The sequence below is a fragment of the Chrysochloris asiatica genome, unplaced genomic scaffold, assembly GCF_000296735.1.
Source record: "Chrysochloris asiatica unplaced genomic scaffold, ChrAsi1.0 scaffold00101, whole genome shotgun sequence".
Lineage (NCBI taxonomy): Eukaryota > Metazoa > Chordata > Mammalia > Afrosoricida > Chrysochloridae > Chrysochloris > Chrysochloris asiatica.
In genome coordinates, this window is record NW_006408619.1 from 10,605,764 (window position 1) to 10,624,268 (window position 18,505).

An 18,505-nucleotide genomic window follows, 5' to 3' on the forward strand; every position below is an offset into this window, starting at 1 on the left:
CAATACCAGTCCATTTCAGCTCACTAATGCCTAAGATATCGATGTTTATGCGTTCCATTTCATTTTTGACAACTTCCAATTTTCCCAGGTTCATACTTCGTACATTCCATGTTCCAATTTTCAGTGGACGTTTATAGCTGTTTTTCTTCATTTTGAGTTGTAGCCCATCAGCAAATGAAGGTCCTGGGTATTTAGTCTAATAAAATGTATTTTTTACAGAGAAAAGCTTCAGATCCAAGCCGATTTACAAACCGTGGAGGAAATCTTCTAAAAGAGGAAAAGCAACGCTCCAAACTCCAGAAAACACTCCCTAAGGTGGTTTGTTGCTGAGACTCTTTGGCGTTTGGCACTTTCATACTCATTGCTTTTGATTGTTTTACCCCCAAACTGTCTTGTCTTCCAAAGTTTAGACAAGGATTTATAACTATGATAATACAACACTGCAAGGTTGGCAGTTCAAACCCATCAGCTGCTCCTTAGAAACCTTATACATGGTCGCTATGAGTCGGAACCTACTAGACAACACTTAATAACAACAACACAACTGTGCCATCCTAGTGTATGCAAAACCATCAAGACGAACTTCTGAGAAAGTGCAATGAACTTGCTTGTTGTATCTGTTTTACTAATGATCATAGTAGAATTTATTGAGCTAAGTGTTACTGTTTTAAAGGACTTTTCCTTTATTCTTACAACAGTCCGATGAGGTTGTTTATTATTTCCATTTTTATCAATGAGACTGAAGCTCTGAGAAATTAAGTAATTTTGCCCAGTTTTTCACAGCCACTAAGAAGTAGGTTCCGTCTTAGAGCCCAGGCAGTCTGATGTAGTAGCCTGTGCTCTTACTGCCTGCCTACTTGAGTGTCACTGCACTGCCTCCGACTGTAGACATCAAAACCGTAGTGGCCAAACACGAGTTCTTGCCCTTTCCACCTTCATATGTGTTGTGAGTGAACTGTCCTTAGCCTTTGCTCTTTGGCCACTTTTTCCTGCATTCACTGGGCTCTACCTAGCTGATGGTAAGCTAGTGGTGCTCTGAGAAAGAGGAGTCATTTAGTAGAATCATTTCATTCAGGCTTCACATCAAAAATCTGAAGTAATTAGCATGGTTTGTTTCTGTTGTCAGCTGGAAGAGGAGTTGAAGGTACGCATTGAAATGTGGGAACAGGAGCATTCAAAGGCATTTGTGGTGAATGGACAAAAATTCATGGAGTATGTGATAGAACAATGGGAGATGCATCGGTTGGAAAAAGAGAAAGCCAAGCAGGAAAGAGTAAGTGTGGACACAAATTGAAAAGAGGAAGAGAGTCATTTGAGCAGCCTAGCCCCTGCCAGGGATCAGGGTGGGTGGAAAAGCAAGGAGCCCATTGACAACCTTTTTTTTTAGCTGACATGGCATTAGGTTTCTGCACCCATCCCAGATCTGCTCTCACTGGGATTTAACTTTCACATAGCAACTGAAAAACAAGAAGCAGACGGAGGCAGAGATGCTCTATGGCAGCGCTCCACGGACACCCAGCAAGAGGCGAGGACTGGTACCCAACACACCAGGCAAAGTTCGCAAGGTAGATACAGGCTTTGTAAATCACTGCTCAACTTCTAGAACAGAAGGGATGGGAAAGGGGTTTCTTACCTTCTAGGTTGAGTCCATTTTAAAGGTGTGAGGGGAAGATAGGAGCTAAGTTTAATCTTCAAACAGCTGAGGAGTGGCCGGTCTTCTTTTTTTTTTTTTTGTAAATTGAAGCAAAGAGTTTGATTGAGGAATTAAAATATTTCTTCTTGAATTGGGAAAACAGTTGAGATGCTCTCAACAGAGTTTTGTACACTGAAAAACAAAAGAAAGGTAGACCGGTAATGATTGTTGATAAGATTGATCATTTTGTTAGGGGGCAGTGAGCCAGCAGGCTTGGCCTTAGCTATTTTTTATTTATTGATTTATTGATTGATTGATTTAGCTATTTATTTATTTTTTATTGTGAATTATGTGATAGTTTACATGGGAGAACATTAGTTTTACATTCATCCTATCGTATAGTTACATTGCCATGGTTACGATCCCCTCCATGCATCATCAAACAACCAAAGGGTATACACTACAAGCCTGCCCCCCAGTCGTCAGCACCCAGCCCCTCTCCCCCTCTGGGTCTACAGTCCCCAACTGCTCCATCTCTCCATGTCATCATCTCTGCCTCCATCTCAGGCATCACTGATTCTCTGGGTAGGGTCCCACACTACGCTCTTCTCCCTTGATGGTCCAGGGATCTCCGCTCTTGGCCTGCAAAGTCAACCACTCCCTTCCTTTTGCTACAAAACGTCTACCTTTATAATTCCATCGCTTACAGTCAATCCTGATAGCAATTATTCACTATTGTACCGCAAGAGACCTATCCACATCTCCTTCCATCAGCCCTGCCCAGACAGATTGGATATTACTCAGTGGAGATTCTACCTTCCTCCACGCCCTCTGTATCTAGGCTTCCTCTTGAAAGCTTGTATGCCAGTCACTTCTTGCCTTTGTAGCCTCCCCCATTTTGGGTAGCCAATGTCCAAGTTGCCCATCCCTATCTAGTCTGTGTACGGAGGGGGTGGGAATGATCCTCACTATAAAGATTTGTTCTCCCTTTTGAGCTATTGCATCCATAGGTGTAGGTCACATTCATCAAATTGTATCAGATTCCTCTTTTTGTCTTTTCTTTCTACTTCTAGTTGAGTTCTGATCCTCTAACCATTGAAGCCAGGTCAAGTGGGTATTATCTGCAAGTGTGGGTGTTCTTAAGCATATGCCCTCTCCTCTTATCAGCTGGACGCTTCACTCTCTAGTCCTCTGTGGCTATGTCAGTGACTCTGGGCCCAGGAGTTCCCAGGTCTTGCCATACTGCCTGACAACCAGGTCTCTACCAGGGTTCACAGGAGTTTATTGAACATTGTAGGGCTTAGCTTGTAGCCTCACTGTTTTTTTCCCCTCACTTCCCCTTATCGTGTTCTCATCGCATTTTAGTCTTGGAAGGGGGTTTGCCCCCAGGGAACCTGATCACTTGCCATGATGTCTCCTGGGCAAGCAACTTGCTTGTTCTTGACAGTTGGTCTTTAAGAAGTGTCTTCTGTTCTTCTAGCTGCTCCAGGCTGGCCTGCTTGTCCTTTCAAGTGGAAATTTTCCACCTCAAAAGATTCTGGATGGGGTTCAGGATTCCACCTATGGTCTTATGTAATGCAGAGGCTCCACAGGAAGCCTCCTTCATTGGCTATTCTTTTTTTTTAATTAACTTTATTGTGAGTAGAGTGAAAGTATACAGAGCTGATGATCAGTTTACAATCAACAAACTACACACTTTGTTTCATCTTGGTAGCAGCCCCTCCACACCACACTGCACCACTTACCCACTTCCTCTCTGCCTTCCTTGTTTCCATTCCTCCTCCTTTCCCCACCCTTCTGAATCTTTGTTGTTGTTGTTGTTGTTGTTAAGTGCCATCAAGTCGATTCCGACCCATAGCGACCCTGTACAGGGTTTCCGAGGGTGTAAATCTTTACAGGAGTAGAAAGCCTCATCTTTCTGAATCTTATTCTTAGGTAAATGCTGCCCTATTGGTCTCCAGTGGTTGACTATTCCATGGTGTGTGGACACGCCCACGACTTTCAGATCTGAATGGTGACCAAGGGTCATAGTCTTCTGGGCCCACCAGTCTCTAGCTGACCAGTAAGCCTAGTCACTGTTATGTTTTTTAGACTTTTTATTGTGAGTTAAGCAAAGGTTTACAGAACAGATCATCAATTTCACATTTAACAAATCGTACACTTTGTTGGATTTCGGTGATTACAATGCCCTCCCTATAGCATTGGCTGTCCCACTTCCTCCCTGTGATGCTTGTTTCCATTTCACCTTTCTTCCCAACATAGGTCTTTGGGTAAATTCTGCCCTTTTGATCTTGAATGGTTGACCATTCCATAGTGAACATCTCTTACTAGGTATTGTTGTACTTTCTATATACTCTGGTAGTATAGTGGTTACGAATCGGGCTTCGAACCTTGAGGTCAGCAGTTCGAAACTACCAGCCACTTCGCGGGAGAAAGATGAGGCTTTCTGCTCCCGTAAAGGTTTACAGCCTCGGAAAACATGTATAGGATCGCTATGGTTCGGAACCGACTCAACAGCACTTAACAACAATCTATGATTTGGCTGAAAATTGAGCCATGAAGGTGAGTTTTGTTACACATTTTCTATCCAGGACCTTATAACGAGATCCCTTTCAGAACAAAACAGTTGGTAGTGGTAGCCTAGTTTCAGGGTCGTGGAGATAGATTGATGTTCACATGTTCCATTAGTGCATTGGACTAATTGATTCCAGGTATCTTCAGTTTTCATCACTCTCCTTTTCTCTACACATGGAGAGACCAATAGTTAGTTGCACCGTAAATGGCCGATCATGAGCTTTGAAGAACCTAGTACAACCACCGTTTCTTTGGGCACTGTGTTATGCTAATTGATAATAGTATCCCCAGAGACTATGGCCCTGAGCTCCCAGGTCCCTAAAGGTGTTAGGAAATGTCTATGTTTTCATAACTTCGCCCCCTGTATGCTCCATCACCTTCGTAAATAATATTTGAGCGAAAGTGAATACTCAACGTATAGATATCCTCTGATGTTTGTGGTGAGGAAAGTGGGATTCTTCCACTTTGCTTGCCAGAGCCCATGCTAGGCTGATGGATCTGTCCATGGACTTCCTGTAGATCACTGTTGTTGGGAGGCTGTGCATGTACAGCATTTACCTCTAGTTCCTTTAACTCTTGCTCTCCCTGCTTTTAACATTCTTACATTACCTTCCCTCTCTTCCCTCGCGGGCCTTTTTTTTCCCGTTTGTTCTGCATTTCCCCTCCCCCTCTACACCATCCTGCTCTTTGGTCTCAGAGTCTTGGAGACTCATGATCTGTGATCCATTACTTGGATGGGCTAATTGTTTCTAAGTGTCTTCCAAGTTTTTTCCTGTATCAAATAATTTTGCTTTTCCCACACTTTTTAATCCACCTAGAAACCGTCCTCCCTCTCCAATCGTAGACAATAAACTGCACATATTTAAAATGTGCTTTGACAGATTTTGACTCATGTTGTTGTCAAGTGCTGTCGAGTCAGTTCTGACTCATAGTTACCCTGGATAGGGTTTCTGAGGAGCTGCTGGTGGATTTGAACTGCTAATTAGCAGTCCAGTGCACCTGCAGCACCACCAGAACTCCTTATTTGTGACTTATATCAGCAGTTTCCCCATCACTATAATCGCCCCAGAGTTTTCTTCATGCTTTTCTGTAGTTTGTTCCCACGGGTACCCTAAGTCCCGCACAACCACAGATTTCCTGTCCTTGTTGATTCCATTGCATTTTCTAAACATTTTTAGAGATTGGATCATACAGTATGTGTTCTGGTATGTCAGGCTTTGTTCATTTAGCATAATTGTTTTGCCAGGGGCAGATTCCTCTGTTGCATGTATTAATAGGTCCCCCTTTATTATTGAGTAGAGCTCTACTGTATTAATGTACCACAATTGTTAATTCGTTCACTTGTCGATAGATATCTGGTTGTTTGCTTTTTGTTAACTATTACTGAGAAAGCTGCCAGAAACAGCTGTGTACAAATCTTTGTATAGATAATGTGCTTTCAGTTCTCTTGGTTCTTGGTTAAATTGCTAAGAATAAAATGAATGAGTTAGATGCTTGGTGTGTGTTTAGCCATTGAGATACAAGTGGTTATTCCATTTTACATTTCCACTAACAGGATATAAATTATATTTGAGAAGTTTTCACACATTTCCTTAAGAGCTGTGCCATATTAGAAGGAGCCCTAGTGACGCTATGGAGTAAACACTGGGCTGCTAACCACACAGTCAGCAGTTCAAACCCACTAGCCTCTCCACAGGAGAAAGACTGCTACTGTAAAGATTTAAAGCTTCAAAACTCTATATCCGGTCACTATGAGTAAGAATTGACTTGATGGCGGTGCACTGGGGGGTTGGGGGTGTGTGTCTGCAGTATTAGATACAGCAGGCTCTTTAATATGAGACCCATTTTTCCTAGTTCTCTGGATAGGGTAGAAATGAGCACTAGAATTCCAAGGATGCTCTCTCATCAGTAATCTCTCTTCTTAGCTGAACACTACCACCATCTCCAGTACTACAGTCAATAGTAGCATTCGGCCTGTCTTGGGGGGACCAGTCCACCGCTCACCTGTGTCCCGGCTTCCACCTTCTGGCAGCAAGGTTAGTGTCTCTGTATAAACATCCCCAAGCATTGCTTACCCAAATAGACCCCCACCTACTTGCCTCAATTTCTGAGAGTTGTGTATTCAGTTATCAGTGAGACGCTGAGAGCTGACAGGTGTGAGCGAATCATTAGATGATGGTTCAAAAGCAAAATGAGAGAACAAAGTGAATGCTATCCTGTGAGTGGGATGTGAAGAAAGGGCCATGGTCTAGGCCTCAGGGCAGGCCCAGGCATCTGTGGGCGCTGAGCTAAGACCCTGCTCATGGGCTCCAGGACCCCAGATCACTGGACACAGTTGATACTCACAAGATGGAAGTGCTTTTGTGCTAAAATGTGTTCATCGTTTCAAATATGTTATAGGCTAACTTCAAGGTAGGTGTTGTGTAAATCATTTAAAATTCACATCTATTTCTTTAACACTAATCCAGGATTCCAGAGACATGCGTAATAATAAGATGGTATCAGCCTCTGATCATTTTGGGGTATTTTTCATGTAGTTATTATGAGGATAATACATTGATCTCTTCCTTTCTATACAGCCAGTAGGCACTGCCACCTGTTCGGGGAAGAAAACGCCCCGTGCTGGCAGGTATGGAGCCAACAAGGAGAACGTGGACCTCAATGGCAGTTTCCTGAGTGGTGGGTACCCCGACTCCACCCCCCTCCAGCGCAACTTCAGCATTAATTCTGTTGCCAGCACCTATTCTGAGTTTGCGGTAATTCATCTTTTCTAAATATCTACCAGTCTCTGGGGCGCACACAGTTGGGGCAGGGTGGGTATCTTCCCAAGGGTACCCAGGCATTGAGTTAGAACAGTTTTACCTTGGGGGCTGAGAATCCCATTCCCGCCTTGACCATGGTAGGGGTGAAGGTAGGCTAAAGACGGGAGGGGGCAAGTAGGGGAGAAGGTGCAACAACTAGACATTTAATATGGGTCCTTCTGCCTAAGTGAAAACATTCCCTGGCTGCAGGAGGTGACCCCTCTAATCACTAGCCTGGTGCTCTCTTGGTGGAGTTCTTGGTAATTGTCTGAATTCTTTGTTCTTAGAAGGATCCGTCCCTCTCTGACAGCTCCACTGTTGGGCTTCAGGTCTGTATGGCAACCTTGCATGTCCCATGTCCCTTTTCCAAACTGATCTGTCATCTGCTGGCTTTATTCCCATCTGGATAAAGGGCTACACTAACTACTAATCTCAGCTCTTTAAATAGCAGGAATTCCGTTTGTGGACTGCAAAAGTAACATCTGGTCTAAGTTCCCAGAAAACCGACTAACCTATTAATTAACAAGAAAACATGGTCAGACTTGAACTGGATTCTCAGCCCCACTAGTCAGGCAGTTTTTCATGTTTTTTCACAGCAGAACGTTCACCCTCCCCTGTTGTGACATCAAAGCCTGCAATGTGCTGGGAGTACTAAAGAGCCCATCCTGAGGGGCGGGGAGCCCTGGCTGTGTGCTACTTATCAGGAGGTTCTTGGCCTGTGTGCTGATTATTGCCTGGAGTATTTTCCGCACTAACTCCTCAGGGCTGAATTGCCAACATTCTGTCTAACCTCAACTCTAGCAAATGCTCACTTCCTTGCCTGCCTTCCCTGTTTCTACCACATGGAGCTGCTAAGCACATAGGAGACACTGGAAGAAAATAATTTTCCCAGAATGTTATCCAGCTCCCAGAATCTGACTTTATTTAACAATGCCTTTACTGACTAATCTCTATTCTCTTCCCTGAATATCTTCTATTCAGCTGAGACTGCCTCTCACCCTTGGTCTAGAGCTCTACCTCACTTACTGCTGCAGTGACAGGAAGAATGGGACAGTTGTCCGAGGCCTATGCCTTCTTTAGAACATTGGAGCTAGCCTCCTCATCTGGCACTTTTTCCAAATGACACGACTGGCGCTTCTACCTTTAGAAGTCGTCACGTCCCTCTGGCTAGCCAGGCAGTCAGTCACTGCTTCTTCTTTGTTGCTTGCTCAGGGAAGTGCTATTGTACCCACTTCACTGTGTCTGTGTCTCTGGCTGCTCCCAGCGGGCCTCGTCTGGTTGGTTGCTGTGGTTGGTGAACTCCCACCAGGCTACACTGAAGCCAGCAGACTGCCTCTACTACTATCTTTCTTAGTGGTTCAAGTCATGCTTTCTTGTCTGCTTTCTATACCAGGTGCTCCAGCATGAGATCAAATCACCAGCAGGTTACAAGGCCCTCAGCCCCAGGGATTGGTAGATATGTGTGGTCTGGCCTGTTTTCTAAAGGGCTCAACAGACCAAAGCTTGTTGCCTACCTAACCTAGGTTGACAGCTCAGAGTAGCTCTATGAAGTATAAGGGGTTTCTCCTCTGGGAGGTTAGCAGAAAGGACTGGCTCAGTTGAGAGGTTAGGGACATATGTGTGCACACGTGCTCCGTCTGTAACTAATAGAACGTGGTGCTCTGGTCCCTCACCTTTTGTTCTTAACACAGGTTGTGCCTGGGCTAGGGGCCTCTCTCAAAGAAACAGCGCTTAGGGAATCTGCTGCTGACCGTCACCTTAGATGGGAGGGCTTTGCATGATAGGAACGTATTACCACTGATGTTATTGATTTCTCAACAGCAAGAGCTTTCAAAGGCTTCCAAATCTGATGCTACGTGTCGAATCCTCAATTCAACCAACATCCAGTCCTGAGAAACCCTGATCAGTCAGCTGGCTGTGGCCTCCTGTGTCTAGACTGGACCTAATTAAATAGGGATAGCTATAATTATTCTTCAGGTTAGGTTGGATGGATTCCATTACCACGGACTTAACTTGAAGATATAAGTGTTACAGATCAAAGTCCCATCCATGGACTCCTTAGGAACTTGTGGATTTTGGTTTTTGTTTTTTTAACTCAAATACATTACAATGTAGTTTATAAGTGTAAATTGTAGCATGAGGCCTAGTTTCCTTATGTACTCTAGAATCCCACTTACCGAAGCATGATCCAGGGTTTGTTTGATTTCACCATTGTGCAGGAAATGATCGCTGTGCCCATGGTGGGGTGTGGGACATGAAGTAATTCTGTCTTGTATACTTGTAAAGCAGTTCACATCTTCTTTAGGCATGTTCAGTTGATGCTGTCGCTGTTCGCTTTGTTCTCCCTTGAAGGCCTGTCCCTACCACGCAGAGCAGCCTTTCTTCTCCTGGTGTTTTTGTGTTAGAAGCTGAGGTGGCCTGACCTCCTGCCAAAGAAGTGACAGGGAGGCTGGGAGCACCTTTGTTAAGTTGTGTACAGTTGTGTTAATAAGTGCAATGACCTTTGTGGGGCTATGTGTATGTGAACACATGGGCTTGTCTGAACTCATGTTTCTTTAGAGACTTCTCCAGGCCCCTTGCCCTCATCCCTGTGCCCACTGTGTGTGAGGTCTCCCACCCCTTCCGTTTTGTTAGCTGTTTGGATGGGGAGGGGCAATCTGGAACTTTGCACATGTCCACAGTACTGGGGTGGTGCTCCTGGTATGGTGTCTATGAAAACACTCTTCCTTTACCTACCATGTCTATCACTACAGCTCTCCCCAGAGCACTGTTATTTATTCATACTCTGCCTGGGCACCAGCACTACTGTTAGTTAGCACACTAAATGGTTCTCAACATGTAACCATGTGGACTCAGTCTGTCTTATCCACACTGTCCAGCAATCCATATCAATGTCCTGTTTTTAAAATATATTTTAAAAATAAATTAAAAATGTGTATACTTAACATTTTAAAAAGACGTACTGTGGTGTTTTTTTTCCCTCCATATCACTCTTTGGTTGGTTTGGTCTGTCAAAAACAGAAAAGACTAGAAGGATGTACAAGAAATGATTAGTAGGGAGTGTGAGTTTTATATCCTGTGCATTGCTTTCTGAAGAATACTTCTTAGGCATGTGGTGGCGGGGCTACCTGCTGATATATGCAGAGACTAAAGTAATACTCAGAATCTTGTTTCACTGTTCTTTGTCATATTAACAAGAATACCCTTTACAGGGGCAGGCAACCTTCAAAAACAAAGCTAAAACATAAAGTTAATATAGTTAAGGTGTATACTTTGATAAAATTTGACAGAGTATTATACCCGTGAAACTATCACCACAATTAAATCAGTGAGCATATCCATCACCGCCCAAAATTTCGTTTGCTCCTTTATGATACTGCTGCTTTCCCACTTCTATCCCCCAAGCAACTACTGACCTGCTGTCACAATGCATTAGACTCATCACACTGTACTTCGTCGTTGTTCATTATTTGAAAATGCACCCATATTTTTGCTTTTATTCCTAGTTCATCCCTTTATATTCCTGAATAAATTCTCATGTTTCTTCACCTGTCATGGACATTGCGGTGGTTTCTAGTCTTTGGCTATTAGAAATAAAGTTGCTGTGAACATTGTAAGGACACATATTTTTCTTTGGGTAAACAGGAGTGAAATGGCCGGGTAACATGTATGGTAGGAACATGTTGAACTTTTTAAGAAGCTACAAAATGTTTTCCAAAGTGGTGGTTTCCCCATTCATTCCCACCAGGAATACAGAAGGCTTTCAGGTTCCTCGCGCTCTCCCCATCACGTGATGTGATCACTCTTTATGGTTTCATCCATTTCAGTGGTTGTGTAGTTCTGTCTCATTGGGATTTAATTCGCACTTCCCTAATGGAGTCCTGGAAGGAGCTCTGGTAGCGTAGTGGTTACGAATCGGGCTGCTAACCAACCTCAGGGTCCAGCAGTTCGAAACAACCAGCTGTTCTACAGGAGAAAGATGAGGCTTTCTGCTACTGTAAAGAAACCCTGCGCAGGGTTGCTATGAGTCGGAACTGACTTCGAAACTGACTCCACGGCACAAAACAACAATGTGATGGAGTCCTGGTGTGGCACTGTGGGTTAACGTGCCAGTCTGCAAAGCCAATTGAACTGCAAGGTCGGTGATTCAAGCTCACCAGCTGCTCCTTGGAAACCCTATACAAGGTTGCTATGGGTCGGAACCGACTCGATGGCACTTAACAATCTTAAGTGTCTGTTAGACTCCTGGTGTGACGCTGTGGGTTAATGCACTGGCCTGCAGACTTGGTCTGAACCCCAAAGTTGGTGGTTCAAGCTTACCAGGTACTCCTTGGAACCTTACACAGGGTCGCTATGGGTCAGAACTGACTCGACAGCACTTGACAACAGTAAAGTGTCTATTACCAAACCCAAGGTCATGAAGATTTAACCTTATGTTTTCTAAGAGTTTTGTAATTTCTTCTTCAAGTTACTGTTGTCTTTTCTGTTCCACTAGAGGACGAGACTCCATTCAGCAAGTCTACTAGTGAAGTGTCGTCTCAGTTCCCCCAGAATGTCTTCATCTCTCCTGCAGTAGTGCTTAAGGGTAGTTTCAGCAGATAACAGAATTCTCGGTTGAGCGTTGTTTTGTGTTTTTCCTTTCAGTCATCCCATGTATTATAAATCTACAGTAATCAAAGCAGCACACAGCATGGATGGATCTTACACTGCTGACTGAAACAAGACAATACACAGAATGATTCCATTTACTTCAAATTCAGAAGCAAAGAAATGAAACTAGATTGTAGAAGGATGTAGAAGAAAGACAGTGATAAAATTGTAAACTGTAAATAGGGAAGTGGATGATGAGAGGAAAATGACCCTCTAGAGATGCTCACTCTGGGCTGGGCATCAAAATCATCTGAGGTGGGGGCTTTACAACCTGCCAGTGTCTACTCCACACCCCGAGGTTCTGACTTCACCATCTCTGCGATGCTGCCCTGGAGCACCAGAGATTTCAGAGCTCTCCAGGTGTTTCTAATGTACAGCGTTGGGGATTTGCTCTATGAAGGGGAAGGAGGGCAGCGGTGCCACTCAGAAAATGGGTGAATTTAGGAGTAGCCTTTTATGTTCAGTCTCTGAGCGCATAGAGACTGGATCAGCTCTTCCCTTTCTCCTCAGCGTACACGTAGGTGTTCCAGGGGCCACAGGTCACAGCCTTTACATGGAGTTGTTTATCCACGAAGTACTCCACACGGCAGGGGCGATCCAAGCTGCTCGTGTCCTTGTGGCCAAGCTGTCCGTATTTACCTGAAGTGAAAGGAGCCCTCTTGCCACTCTGTTTACTGGACTCTTAAAAAGAGAAAACAGGAGGGCAGCTGCTGCCCTCCCTACCCTGCTGCCCCTCCCCGGTAAAGCAGGGACAATCCGGAGCCCTGAGGCAGCAGCCACTCTAGGCAAGCTGTTGTTCCAGGTCTCCAGGTAGCTAGGCTGGGCTGTTCGGAGCAGGGGTCCCTATTTTATCTCTAGTGACAGACTCAAAAAAACATTAAGAAATCCTGGTTAAATACGAGGGGGCTTCAAAATGTTGTTGGAAAAATTCCACTATCTTTTCATTCTAGTTGTCCACAAACTTTCTGAAGCCTCTAAGTAAATGTTTCAGAATCAGGAAGTACTAGTAGCATCTCCCCATTTCTCTTCGGTCTGGTCTCTGACCTCCCAAATGGACCTAGATCTTTTCCAGTCCCAGGAAGAGAGCGCTCAGCCTCCGTCCCAGACCTCTTGCGGCTCCTGCCCCCCTTGGTTTAAGCATCACAACAGCAATAGCTTTACTTACCCCAGCCCCAGGTGTAGAGCTCTCCTGATCCTATCACCAAAAGACCAGAAGCATCTCGTCAATAAATGGAGTTGGGAAAACTGGATTTCCACACGCAGAAAAATAACCCAGTATTTATCCTCACACCACACGTAAAACAAGGATTTAAATATGAAATCTAAAATCATAACACTCTTAGAAGAAAATGAAAAGGCACTGTTATCAGGCCTAGCTTTTTAGCTAATAAAAGCACAAATAACAGCAAAAGGCAAATAAATGGGTCTTAAAACTTTTGTTCCTCAAAAGACTGCTAAAGATTATGACATCAAGAGAGAGAGAAAATGATGACTCTAGACTCATGGGAAGAGAAAGGCCGTGTGCCAGTGGCCAGGAGGCAGCCTTGCAGAATGTGCCCTTGGGTGGTTTAAATGATTAATTCCTGAGTGTTTTTGTATACATCCAAAACCAAAAACCATACTGTTGAATGGTGATGTATGGAGGAGACTGTAATTATTGCAATGAATCAAAATAGGATGAGTGCAAAATTGATGTTCTCCCATGTAAACTATCACTCAGTGCACAATAAAAGCTTTGAAAAGAAAAAAAAAAAAGACTGCCAAAAAAATAAGACAAGCTACTGACTTGGAGATTATCTTCAGAAACTACCCAACAAGAATCTAGTAACGAAAATGCATATAAAACGTTAACTTGACAACAAAAAGACAACTGAAATCATAAAATGGGCAAAAGATTTCGAATGCACACTAAACAAAAAAAGATTCTCAAAATTGTTAGCTATCAGAGCTGCAAATTGAAACCATAAATGAGCTATTTCAGTCCCACAAGGATGACTGGGAGTCTTCTTGCGGCACTGTAGGATAGCACGGGTTCAAATCCATCAGCCGCTCCTTGAAAACCCTACACAGGGTTGCTATGAGTCGGAACTTACTTGACAACATTAACTACAGCAACAAGGATGAATATGATTTTTTTAAATTGGGCCCTTTAGTCACTGCTGGTAGGAAGGCAAAACAGTACAGCCATCCTGGAAAACTGGCAGTTCCTCAAAAAACAAAAAGCTGCCAAATGACCCAGCAATTTCACTCCTAGATAAATACCCAAAAGGCTTGCCAGCAGACACTCAGACACGTGTATGCCAATGTTCACTGCAGCATTATTTAAAATAGCCCATAGGTGGAAGCCACCTGACTTGTCCATCATCAGATGAATGGACAAACAAACCGTACACACACACAGTGGATTGCTACAGTCTGGATGGGACTGAAAAACATGCTGAGAGAAACAAGTCAATCACAAAAAACTACTGTATGCCTCACTTGTATAAAAAGAAAAGTATAAAGAACAGTAGTGACTCTTACAGGCATGAGGGGAGGCAGGTACTGATGGTGCTGGATGGAGCCCACTAATTAAAGGGAGGGGTGCACAGCCAATTACTGTCACTGTAATACTAGTAAAAAGTTGTGTGATGATACATAAGGGGGCTTCAAAAAAAGTTTGTGGAAAATTCCATTGTCTTAATCCCATTTTCCAGGAGCTTTTTGAAGCCGCCTCGTATTTACAACAAATTTAAAACAGCTGTAGATGCTGAGGCTGCTTAGGTGCAAACACTTCATGAGATTCGGTTCCTTGATTGGGAGGTTTAGGGCCAAGTTAATGTTCCCAGCAATGTGTTCAGGGCTGCCGAGTCAGTTCAGCCTTAAAGTGAGTGGCCCTGTATTGCGTTTCTGAGGAGAAGCTGGTGGGTTTGAACTGCTGAACTTTCGGTAAGCAGTCCAGTGCTTATCCTACAGCACCACACAAGGAGTCCTGTGTAGTGCCTAGGGTCCTCAAAGCAAGCAAGCCCCCACCCAATCCAAGCCACGACAATTGGGAGGACGAAATGGGCGTGTGACTGAAGAACAGCTGCCTCCTGTGCAGACAGTTAACCTGCTTACTGTCACTGACCTTCTGGTCAAAAATCCTATAAAATAATCCTGGTCAAGTGGTGATGGGGAAATGCAGAGCAGAATTTCAAATTCTCATGGAATCCAGCCTTTCTGGAGCCACAGAGGTGGGCTGAACCCCTGAAATTAACGCACTGAGATAGTCTTTTAAACCTTGAACCAAAAATATGCCCTGAAGTTATCTTTAAAACAAGTAGCTTAACTAGTAAAAGATCTCTGCTTTCAGCATTGTACTCTTTGAAGGTCTATTTATGAGATGAAATGGACAACAAGGTTAAAGATCAGACAGGAAACTCAAGGGGCAGTGAGTTAGTTAATGCTCACAAAAGAGGGAAAGAATGTTTCGACACAGAAGAATGTGATCAGTGTCAAGGAACCGTTCATAGAGAAACCATGTTTTCTGTATATTCTCATTCTCCATAATTACAAACCACACCAGCGTGAGTGGCTGTCACACTCACTCTGCTCTTGGGCAGTTGTTCTGCCTGACCCAGCACAACTCACAACGAGCGGCACTAGAATCCTCATGAGCTTTGCCTGGCAGAGAACAACGTATTCCCTCACCTTTCACCAGCTGTCTGATTACATGTGGTGTGGTAACGGGTCCACACGGCGTCTCACACCTCTATTTCAGGAGTTTTAGAAGCTGGACTGACTGGCCTTGGTAGGGGTGGGTGGATCTATGTGTGGAGGCTGGAGAACAGGTTAGTTAATACTGGGGCTGACAGGCCAGGGCTGTAACGAAGCTAAGACAACTACTCAGTATGTATCAAAGTGTCTAAGTTGGTCCCACTCAGCCCCACTCACGTGTCACCACAGCGGTGTGCCGGGACCCACAGCTGGCCTTGACTGCATCCAACTCCAAGGGGAGATCCAGTAGAGCCGGAAACGGCTGGACGGAGATGAAGGGGGCAGGGGCTGTATCCTCACCCCCAGCTGCTCCCGCCACTTCAGAACCATCTACGGTCAGCCCAGTGGCTTCTGAGGAACAACACACTGATGATGGGGATGGGGAACGTTGTCCTAATCCAGCCACGTGCTTACTTAATCCTCACCATGGTTCCATGACCTACGCTGTTACACATTGCCACCCTCACACCCTACAGCATGTGCTGGAGTTGACAGATTTACAGGCAGTGTCGTGCTGGGCTAACTCTGCATGAGGGGCTTAGAGTCCGGGGGTCCTAATTATGTCCTACGTTCCTTCTGCACACGAGCTTGCAGGCCAGCACATGGCCAGGACTGGGGTGGCAGAAACGTCCTAGGAAAATAGCTGTGGGAGTCAGGGTCCTCACCTTCCTCTGCGGCTGTCTTCCTTTCCACCGACAGGGTCCTGGAGGGCAGGGCCAGCTGTCCTGATTCATTCCAGCCCCAGATATAAATATCCCCAGACTCTGAAAGGGAGACAGAAGAAACCCCTAGAGCAGACTGAACCCATCTCCACCTCCTCTGGGCTGCCTGAGGACAACTAATGCCCGGTCTAAGTGGGAACTACAGGCGAAGGTAACTCCCTTTGGGCCCAGGCTTCCACCCTTGTGATAATTAAGGTCTTAAGTCTCCTTGGCTGGGCCAGGATGCTCAGCTGGTTAGCAGATAAGATGTAATCACCACCCCAAGAGGAGATCTAACAGAATACAATCCACCCCACAGGGGTGTGCTCAGCCCTGATCTGACTTAATTCTCCTGGGAGGTCAAGCCACACCTCTATATGTTAATGAGGTCAGATGCAGTCTATAGGGTTAGGTTGCACCTTGAGTGAAGCTGTTTTTGAGATACAAAAAGAGAGACGTGAACAAAAAAAGGACCACTGTCATCAAGAAAGAAGACCCAGGAGTGGACTGCACCCTGCACTGTGAAGCTCCTCCATCCAAGGGAAAACACATAGAGATCGCCAAGGAACACTGAGCCTACCGATGCTGAGAGGAAATAAGGGCCTTTTCCCAGAGGCGGCACTCTAAATTTAATCTGTGAGAGAAGAAATGTCTGTTTTGTTGAAGCCATCCACTGTGGTATTTCTGTTATAGCAGCCCTAGGGAACTCTGCCGCCCCCGCCTCAAGTGCCATCTTTTTCTACAAATCTCCTACAGCATCCGTCTCTCTGTTTTCATTCTTTTTGTTACTAAGTTGTGCACATGCACACTTCGGGAGTATGAGCCTGGAAATTATCTGAAGGTTTCCCTTTTAATCCACGTAGCCTTGCTCCCTTCTTCAACCCACCTTGCCACTGGTCCTGGTACGAGCCTCTTCTTGAATCTCTCAAGGCTCTTGCCTCCCACAACACTGTACAGCCGAGTGTTTTAGGCTAGAGCTGGGATGGGAAACATTTGACCCACTGAATCATTTAGTCTGGCTCTGCCAACACAACTGCAGTTCCAGTCATCACATTGTTGTTGTTGTTGTTAAGTACTGTCGCGTAGATTCTGACCCATAGCGACCCTGTATAGGTTTTCCAAGGAGCAGCTAATGAGCTTGAACCGCCGACCTTGCAGTTCAAGCTGCTTTGCAATCTGGCGCATTAACCCACAGCGCCACACCAGAACGCTGAGTTAATTAAATGTTTGACCATATACAGTGGGCTAATTTTTAAGCTGATCATTTTGTATGGCCTGCAAATGTTACACATTTGGGCAGAAAAAAGGTTTCCCACCTCCAGGTCTGGGTATGGCCGTGCAAGGTAATGCGCTGGACTGCAAGGCCAGGTTGAACTGCAAGGTTGGTGATTCAAAGTCACCAGCCCCTCCTCAGAAACCTTATACAGGGACACTATGAGTCAGGACTGACTCCACGGCACTTCACAACAACTGCCACCACCTCTGGGTTAGAGTAATAGTCCCATTGCTAAAAATTTAAATGCTTAATCTGAATCAGTGTTCTAAGCACTTTTCACATATAATGATTAGTTCTGCATTAATTACAATATCTGCATTTTACACAGTACTCCCACTTTATTCACAGGAAAACTGTTCAAGGTCACAAGGGTGGGAGTGATGACTGGAACCTCTACTCCAGTCACTACACCAGTTTTAAGGCCTCAACCTCCCTCTGGGCTGTAAGTGTAAGGTTCCCAGGGGGTCCCGCTTTTAGCCCTTGGTTTTCTTCCCCCCAGACCAGTGGTTTTCAAATCTGGTTGCCAACTCAAGCCCCACAGCACGAGATCCTAATAGGGCTTCAAAAAGTTCACAGGAAACTTCCATGATCTTGTCATTGCTTTGTCCACAGACTTTTTGAGGCCCTCTCACATGGAGAGAATGCAGGCAAAAGCTGGTTTTCAAACACTCTGGTGATTTATAGTATCAGCTGGCTGCTTGCTCTCAGTCTTGCACTTCAGGATGCACGCCAACCAGGATCACCTGTTCTGTTCGGCTGCACCGAACACAGTCCAGATGAAACCAAGGCCGCCAGTGGTGGCACCCCCGAGACTCAGACTTGCCACCCTCTCCCTCCTTATGGGCATCAGTGCCACCTGAGCAACTGCAGTTTTTCTTCTCCATGCCCCTCGCTCCCTGAGAGAAAGCCCTGGTTATGAGAACCAAACACAGCAAACAAACACCAGAGATGGACACACACGGCAACACCAGCCAGAATTCAATCCAGATAGATAAGTAGCCAGAGTAAAACAAATTTGGTTGGTTGGTTGGTTGGTTATGTGCTGTGGAGTTGGTTCCGACTCATAGTGACCCTGTACAGGGTTTCTGAGGCTGTAAATCTTTACAGGAGCAGAAAGCCTCATCTTTCTCCC

At 44.9% G+C, this 18,505-nt stretch overlaps 2 protein-coding genes across 2 annotated transcripts in view; one reads left to right on the forward strand and one right to left on the reverse strand.

The window, feature by feature from the left end:
• PRC1 (protein regulator of cytokinesis 1) overlaps positions 1–8,901 on the forward strand; it is a 31,548-nt gene extending 22,647 nt beyond the window's left edge. The window contains exons 9-15 of the mRNA XM_006867137.1: positions 220–315; positions 1,127–1,273; positions 1,455–1,565; positions 6,133–6,243; positions 6,787–6,963; positions 7,296–7,337; positions 8,830–8,901. Of these exons, the coding sequence (XP_006867199.1) occupies positions 220–315; positions 1,127–1,273; positions 1,455–1,565; positions 6,133–6,243; positions 6,787–6,963; positions 7,296–7,337; positions 8,830–8,901 (756 nt within the window). The remainder of the gene's footprint in view (positions 1–219; positions 316–1,126; positions 1,274–1,454; positions 1,566–6,132; positions 6,244–6,786; positions 6,964–7,295; positions 7,338–8,829) is intronic.
• A 3,244-nt stretch (positions 8,902–12,145) lies between these two features.
• RCCD1 (RCC1 domain containing 1) overlaps positions 12,146–18,505 on the reverse strand; it is an 8,470-nt gene continuing 2,110 nt past the window's right edge. The window contains exons 4-7 of the mRNA XM_006867138.1: positions 16,062–16,160; positions 15,574–15,744; positions 12,824–12,853; positions 12,146–12,297 (exon numbers count right to left, since the gene is read on the reverse strand). Coding sequence (XP_006867200.1) covers positions 12,146–12,297; positions 12,824–12,853; positions 15,574–15,744; positions 16,062–16,160 — 452 coding nt within the window. The remainder of the gene's footprint in view (positions 12,298–12,823; positions 12,854–15,573; positions 15,745–16,061; positions 16,161–18,505) is intronic.